The sequence below is a fragment of the Ranitomeya imitator genome, chromosome 7 (assembly GCF_032444005.1).
Source record: "Ranitomeya imitator isolate aRanImi1 chromosome 7, aRanImi1.pri, whole genome shotgun sequence".
Classification (NCBI taxonomy): Eukaryota; Metazoa; Chordata; class Amphibia; order Anura; family Dendrobatidae; genus Ranitomeya; species Ranitomeya imitator.
This window is the reverse complement of record NC_091288.1, coordinates 170,494,029-170,502,216: the sequence shown is the minus strand read 5'-3', so window position 1 is coordinate 170,502,216 and position 8,188 is coordinate 170,494,029. Positions and strand designations below refer to the sequence as shown.

Below are 8,188 nucleotides of genomic sequence, written 5' to 3'. Positions count from 1 at the left end.
TAATATTTCTGAGTGGTAATCGCCAGTGTGCGCTTCTTTATTTCAAAAGTTAATTTTAATCAATAGATCTTGGAATAATAATAACTTCCACAATTGGATGTGTTTATAAAAAATGTTCCTGTGCTGAGATAATCTTTTGTGATCCCATGCGGCTCTGTCTGTATAGTCTCTTTTGCTTCCTCCGCTGCCAAGGAGACCCATGCAGTCCTGTCTGTATCCTCTCTTTTCCTTCCTCCCCTGCCCAGGAGACCCATACCGTCCTGTCTGTATCTTCTCTTTTCCTTCCTCACCTGCCCAGGAGACCCATGCGGTCTTGTCTGTATCCTCTCTTTTCCTTCCTCCCCTGCCCAGGAGACCCATGCGATCCTGTGTGTATACTCTCTTTTCCTTCCTACCCTGTCCAGGAGACCCATGCGGTCCTGTCTGTATCCTCTTTTCCTTCCTACCCTGTCCAGGAGACCCATGCGGTCCTGTCTGTATCCTCTCTTTTCCTTCCTCCCCTGCCCAGGAGACCTATGCGGTCCTGTCTGTATCCTCTCTTTTCCTTCCTCCCCTGCCCAGGAGACCCATACGGTCCTGTCTGTATCCTCTCTTTTCCTTCTTCCCCTGCCCAGGAGACCCATGCGGTCCTGTCTGTATCCTCTCTTTTCCTTCCTCACCTGCCCAGGAGACCCATGCGGTCCTGTCTGTATATTCTCTTTTCCTTCCTCCCCTACCCAGGAGACCCATGCGGTCCTGTGTGTATACTCTCTTTTCCTTCCTACCCTGTCCAGGAGACCCATGCGGTCCTGTCTGTATCCTCTTTTCCTTCCTACCCTGTCCAGGAGACCCATGAGGTCCTGTCTGTATCCTCTCTTTTCCTTCCTCCCCTGCCCAGGAGACCTATGCGGTCCTGTCTGTATCCTCTCTTTTCCTTCCTCCCCTGCCCAGGAGACCCATACGGTCCTGTCTGTATCCTCTCTTTTCCTTCTTCCCCTGCCCAGGAGACCCATGCGGTCCTGTCTGTATCCTCTCTTTTCCTTCCTCACCTGCCCAGGAGACCCATGCGGTCCTGTCTGTATATTCTCTTTTCCTTCCTCCCCTACCCAGGAGACCCATGCGGTCCTGTCTGTATACTCTCTTTTCCTTCCTCCCCTGCCCAGGAGACCCATGCGGTCCTGTCTGTATTCTCTCTTTTGCTTCCTCCCCTACCCAGGAGACCCATGCGGTCCTGTCTGTATGCTATTTTGCTTCCTCCCCTACCCAGGAGACCCATGCGGTCCTGTCTGTATACTATTTTGCTTCCTCCTCTACCCAGGAGACCCATGCGGTCCTGTCTGTATACTCTTTTGCTTCCTCCCCTGCCCAGGGAATGTGGTATTATCAGACCATGTCCCTGTACGGTCATTACACAGTACACAGCAGCACAGGAACATTTTATTTAAACACATCCAATTGTGGAAATTATTATTATTCCAAGATCTATTGATTAAAATGACCTTTTTTTTGTGGGATTTTTGTTTAAGGATTTTTTTCAGCACTTGCATAAGGGAAAGATTGTCAGTTGACAAAGGTGCATACTAGAAATTCACATTTTAAAGCAACAGATCAAAAACAAAAACACAAAACGTTTACAAATCTGTACAATATAGTGCAAATAGAATTTTACAGTGCATAAAACGACCCTCATGGTTAATGAAAATTGGAACTATAATTTCCCCATGTGTAAAAAACTGTACCAAAATAATGCTGTAAAATTAACACCTTAAAGCACTTTTACAGGGGTATAAAAAATAAAAGTAGAGGTAAAAAAAACAAACAAAACATGCATTGCCCATGAATGAAATCAGAGCAGATGCTTCTTTGTTCTTGGCCAATTTTTACTATTCCTGCAGCGATGAAATGCTGCACCTGTAGGTGACTATGGAAGCCAATCTCTGCCCACAGTGGCGATGGTCGCGTACATCACACTGGCTGTTAAAGAGTAACCATCGTTTTTATTTTTATTTCATAAATCAATATTGCATATGCAAATTGGTGAGATCTGCCTCTTTCCTCTTTCTTCTCCTAAACGCCATATTTCTTAGATAAAAGATGACAATTGGTGCTCATAAGATTCTATGGGGAAGGGAATGAGGAGGAGCTAGAGGCGGACACAGACATTCTGCTGCAAGTTCTCCTGGAATGACAGTTACACTTTAAGGCCAATGAAGACCACGCATACTGTAGCCTCAGTGGCCAGAGCGAAGATTTCACCAATGGCAATCTTAATTTTAATAATGAAGATCCCGATAGAAGTAAAAAACCTGGACAACATTTGTTTAAACATACTTTTAACACAAAAACCTGATTTAAACAATACGTCATTTTCTGACAACACATTCTCGTTAAGTCTTTGGCTGTCAGATTACTAATAGTCCTTATTTTTAAGGCTTCTATGACAATTACCCCTCATATTTTATCAAGTACTTGGGCACAATTATACAGCCACACTGCCAAAGTCCAGGGCTTCATTGTGACTTTTAATGCACAATTCCTTACAGCAGCCTATTACTTTTACCACCTCACCTAATTCCAGGGTGCAGCACCTTTGAAAAAGGGGTTGCATACGTATTATATATATATATATATATATATATATATATATATATATATATATATATATATATATATATAAAACCGGCACAGAGAAGGAGAGGACCCTGCCTTCACAGGCTTACAATCAACTTTGAGTGCCTGCAGGATTTACTAAAGCTTTCTCAGTCCCTGAGTAATGCAGCACATAGTAGACATGTAGGAGGGGTGTGCAGGAGGAAGGGGGTATGGGTGCAGGAGGAAGGGTGTGGGTGCAGGGAGGAAAGGTGTGCAGGTGCATGGGGGAGGGGTGTGCAGGCAGGAGGGATGTGCAGGGAGGTAGGGTATGCACGTGCAGGGAGGAGTGTGGTGCAGGGCGGATGGTGGTGCATCAAGGAGGGGTGTGCAGCTGGAGGGAGGAGGGATGTGTAGGGAGTAGGGGTGTGCAGCTGCAGGGAGGAGGGATGTGCAGCTGCAGGGAGGAGGGGTGTGTAGGAAGGAGGGGTTTGCAACCGCAGGGAGGTTGGATGTGTAGGGAGGAGGAGTGTGCAGCTGCAGGGAGGAGGGATGTGCAGGTGTAAGGAGGAGGGATGTGCAGCTGCAGGGAGGAGTGATGTGCAGGTGCAGGGAGGAGGGGTGTGCAGGTGTAAGGAGGCGGGATGTGCAGCTGCAGGAAGGAGGGGTGTGCAGGTGTAGGAAGGAGGACAGTGTATGGAGGAGGGGTGTGCAGCTGCAGGGAGGAGGGGTGTGCAGCTGCAGAAAGGAGGGTTGTGTAGGGAGGAGGGGTGTGCCGCTGCAGGGAGGATGGGTGTGTAAGGAGGAGGGGTGTGCAGCTGCAGGGAGGAGGGATGTGTAGGTGTAAGGAGGAGGGATGTGCAGCTGCAGGGAGGAGGGGTGTGCAGGTGCAGGAAGGAGGGGTGTGCAGCTGCAGGAAGGAGGGGTGTGCAGGTGCAGGAAGGAGGGCTGTGTAGGGAGGGGTGCAGGTGCAGGGAGGAGGGGTGTGCAGCTGCAGGGAGGGGGGTGTGCAGGTGCAGGGATGAGGGGTGTGCAGGCACAGGCTCTCTTCCTGCCTGACAGGCTGGTGATATTGAGTGGTAGTGAGGGGAACACCTGATCGGCTAGCAGCGCTTACCATGACACCAGAAAGAGCCGCCAACACAGCTGGCTTGGGAAGGGATGAAAATGGCCAAACAACAGTACGCTGTTAGAGTTAGTTTTTACATTGGAACAAATTAGGCATCTTTGGTGTCGTCACAGCTGGAGTCCCTCTGCTGAGTATAAGGTGAGCAAGTCATGGTAATTTCGCAGAAAAGTCAGAATAGTGAGAAAAAAAGGCGTAAAACACAGACAGCTCAATGCCAGGTCTGCAGGTGATCGCCTTCCTCTTTATGGAATATGCTGTTTATAACCAGCTGAAAACATGATGATTTCGTCTCCAATTTCTCTCGTTAAGTGACATCAATGTGCTTTTTATTTTTAGCCTTTTATATAAAAAAGCCATAGTGTATCTTTCGGCAGGTAACACAAGGTCATTTGACCTTACCCCTTGTTATCATTTCCGCACAGTAATATCAGTCTTCTTATTGCATGAATGCGGATACATGTGTCAGTTTGGCCACGTGTGCGATTCTCAATGGTAGAAGTGCTGCAGATGCTGAGCCGCCACCCTTCCAAATTCATTGGTAGGAATAGATTTTCTTTACTTTTCTTCATTTCTCACCTGCAAAAAAATAAAAAATACAGAAATTAAGTAAATGCTGTGAAATGACTTGTACACCAAGTAGTGTGCAATATTCAAGATTCTGACTATACTGTAAATTAAAGGGATCATCTAGAGGTAGAATAACGTATCTTCTTCCTTGGAGGAACAGTCACGCCTGTGCTCGCTTTGCCTAGAGTTGGAATAATGGAGCTACTACCCTGTGTGCAGAATTATTAGGCAAGTTGTATTTTGATCACATGATACTTTTTATACATGTTGTCCTACTCCAAGCTGTTCAGGCTTGAGAGCCAACTACCAATTAAGTAAATCAGGTGATGTGCATCTCTCTAATGAGGAGGGTTTTGTCTAATTACATCAGAACCCTATATAAGGTGTGCTTAATTATTAGGCAACTTCCTATCCTTTTTCCTTTGGCAAAATGGGTCAGAAGAGAGATTTGTCGGGCTCTGAAAAGTCCAAAATTGTGAGATGTCTTGCAGAGGGATGCAGCAGTCTTCAAATTGCCAAACTTTTGAAGTGTGATCACCGAACAATCAAGCGATTCATGGCAAATAGCCAACAGGGTCGCAAGAAGCGTGTTGGGCAAACAAGGCGCAAAATAACTGCCCATAAATTGAGGAAAATCAAGCGTGAAGGCGCCAAGATGCCATTTGCCACCAGTTTTGCCATATTTCAGAGCTGCAACGTTACTGGAGTAACAAAAAGCACAAGGTGTGCGATACTCAGGGACATGGCCAAGGTAAGGAAGGCTGAAAAACGACCACCTTTGAACAAGAAACATAAGATAAAACGTCAAGACTGGTGTCATGTCGGACACTATTCACACTAGGGCGTCCGACAGACAGCGGTAATTCCACATTTTTCCACTATACGCTCAGTGGCGCCGGCTAGGTTTTATCCAGGTTATCCAGGGTTAATCTGGCTGGTAATCTGGTTGGAGGCTGGGTCACGCCCGTGGCCTTTAAATAGTCATTCTGGACTTTGGGCGTCACCGATTATAGCTTGTGTCTTGTGCCTGGTGATCTCGGTCTGGAGTGGTGGTCTAGGAGTTGAAGTATCGTATCTCGTGGTGTATTATCCTTTGTCATATTTCTCCTTCCTACATTTGTGTTTATTTTTGCCCTGTGCACATTATAGTGTTTTCCTGTGTGTCTGCGGCGTGGTGCGTTTTCAGTTTTCCCTGTCTGTACTTTCTGTGTAGGTTGGTGTGTGGTCTTATCACTGGTTGGCGGGTGGAGGTTTCAGCATAGGGCTGAAACAGGAGTTAGGGTCAGGCCTGGCGGCCCAGACAAGCACACCATCAGTGTAAATTCTGGGAGAGGGACAGGCAGGGTTTTCCCTAGTCTGAGGGATATCGCAGGGGCCCAGGTAATCAGCTTTAGTCTACCCAATACCCCCGTGACAACTGGGCCAAGAAATATCTTAAGACTGACTTTTCAAAGGTTTTATGGACTGATGAAATGAGAGAGACTCTTGATGGGCCAGATGGTTGGGCCAGAGGCTGGATCAGTAAAGGGCAGAGAGCTCCACTCAGACGCCAGCAAGGTGGAGGTGGGGTACTGGTATGGGCTGGTATCATCAAAGATGAACTTGTGGGACCTTTTTGGCTTGAGGATGGAGTGAAGCTCAACTCCCAGACCTACTGCCAGTTTCTGGAAGACAACTTCTTCAAGCAGTGGTACAGGAAGAAGTCGGTATCGTAAAAAAAAAAAACATGATTTTCATGCAGTACAATGCTCCATCACATGCCTCCAACTACTCCACAGCGTGGCTGGCCAGTAAAGGTCTCAAAGAAGAAAAAATAATGACATGGCCCCCTTGTTCCCCTGATCTGAACCCCATAGAGAACCTGTGGTCCCTCATAAAATGTGAGATCTACAGGGAGGGAAAACAGTCCACCTCTCGGAACAGTGTCTGGAGGCTGTGGTGGCTGCTGCACGCAATGTTCATCGTAAACAGATCAAGCAACTGACAGAATCTATGGATGGAGGCTGCTGAGTGTCATCATAAAGAAAGGGGGCTATATTGGGCACTAATATTTGGGGTTTTGTTTTTGCATGTGACAGCTCTCCAGCGACCAAACAGCGACGCTGCAGCGATCCGGATCGTTGTCGGTATCGCTGCAGCGTCGCTTAGTGTGACGGTACCTTTAGAATCAGATTACAGCAGTGAATTGAAGTTTATTGAGTGGAAGGATGAAAAGGAATTAGCAGAGGGAGAGAACGGATAGAGACACAGACAGATTGTGCTGCAGCTCACTATTCATTTACTTCCTCCAGAGCTTGATTCACAGCCACACAGCTCATGAAAAAGCACTTACAAGACTTTCAATAGGAAGAATTACTTGCTGTTCATACTTTTCAATTTTTTGATTGTTTTTTGTTAACTTCAGTTTTCAAAAAAAACAGCAAGTGCTTAAAAGAAGCGACCTGACTATTCATCAAACGTTTCCCACTATGAAATTTCTCTATACTTTACAATCAATGGGAAGGCTAAAATAATCATGTTTTGTAAATGTTTTTTAAGACTCAAAAATGACACCATTTTAGTCATTCTGTAGTGGGTTGAAAAAAAATCTTCTTATAAAACTGTTAAAAAACACCTCTGGCTTGTCAAGGTAAGGAGGCTTATTCGCCGTGCAATGCTCCTCTGGGAAATATAATATGCAAATTGCCTCTTCTGAGAAAAAGAGGACTTAAACTCTATAGCGCCACCTGTTGGAATTATCCTAAGTCATATTGCACGACTCGTTAAAGGGTTGATTGCGACTCGCAGGATCGCTACTTCCAACAGGTGGCGCTATAGAGTTTAAGTCCTCTTTTTCTCAGAAGAGGCAATTTGCATATTAAAAAAACACTGAAATAAACATTCAGAAAAACTATTAACAAAATGCTTCAAGAAACATTAACAAAAATGCCAAAGGATAAAAAAAAGACAAAAAAGGCAAGTGTTTGCTGAATCGGCTCTCATGTAAATAAAAACCCTTAATTTTTGACTGCCTGAAAAAAACATTATGTGAACAGTCCCTTAAACAACAATAATTTAAAATATGAGAATAGTCTAAATACAGTTTTTTAAGTTAATTCCAATGGATCCATAAAAAGCAGGTGCTATACATATTGTGGCATCTGTATGACATCCTTTTTTTAACGCACCCATGGAGTTTAATGGATGAGACTATCGGATGCTGTGATTTTTTTTTTTACATAAGGACCATCAGAAATCCTGACAACATGATCTGTTCGTGGCTCTGGAGGACTGGAGTTGGGAACACCGGTGTAGAGAGTTCTTTATGAGCTAACTACATCTGGAGCACAAATCTTCTGTGTGTGAACAGTTCCTGGCAGGACTTATTGAATATATATTTGGCTGCCATTGCCCCCTGCTCTCTCCTGTTGCAAAGGTGGCGTAAAAGGGAAAGTATAAAGTTTCAAAAATGTTATCTTAAATGTGAAATCTGCTTATGTACATGCAGAGATTATCATTTTGCTAAAAGTATAAACTTTAGAATGTACAAGATAAGTAATAAAATAGATAAAACACAATAAAACAACGAGCCTCTTACCCAATAGAAAGACAGCTGATCCGTGGATCTCGCTGCTCAAGGCGCTGTAGCATGCCATGAGGGATGATCATACTATACATCCTACAGAGATACAAAGTCATAGATAAGGCTCACAATGGTGGGTAGTAATAAAGACGAGAGAGAGGCACTTTATTTTGTGCTGCCTTGGTCTCACATCCCGTCCGATCCTCTATGACAGCCTGGCATTCGTGGGTGCCTCTGGTGCCATTTAGGCCCTGCGACAGGGTGTAGTACACGCAGGAGATGCCAAGGATGCCGGACGAAGAATGAAGACTGGCTGACATGGAGGACCAGAAAAGACGCCGGACCGAAGCAGCACCAATCAC

The 8,188-nt window shown here is 45.3% G+C and overlaps 1 protein-coding gene across 1 annotated transcript in view; it reads right to left on the bottom strand.

The window, feature by feature from the left end:
- Positions 1–2,626: 2,626 nt before the first annotated feature.
- The window catches only part of CIITA (class II major histocompatibility complex transactivator), a 74,730-nt gene continuing 69,168 nt past the window's right edge, over positions 2,627–8,188 (bottom strand). Inside the window, exons 20-21 of the mRNA XM_069734039.1 lie at positions 7,842–7,922; positions 2,627–4,273 (exon numbers count right to left, since the gene is read on the bottom strand). Of these exons, the coding sequence (XP_069590140.1) occupies positions 4,270–4,273; positions 7,842–7,922 (85 nt within the window). The 3' untranslated portion in view covers positions 2,627–4,269. The remainder of the gene's footprint in view (positions 4,274–7,841; positions 7,923–8,188) is intronic.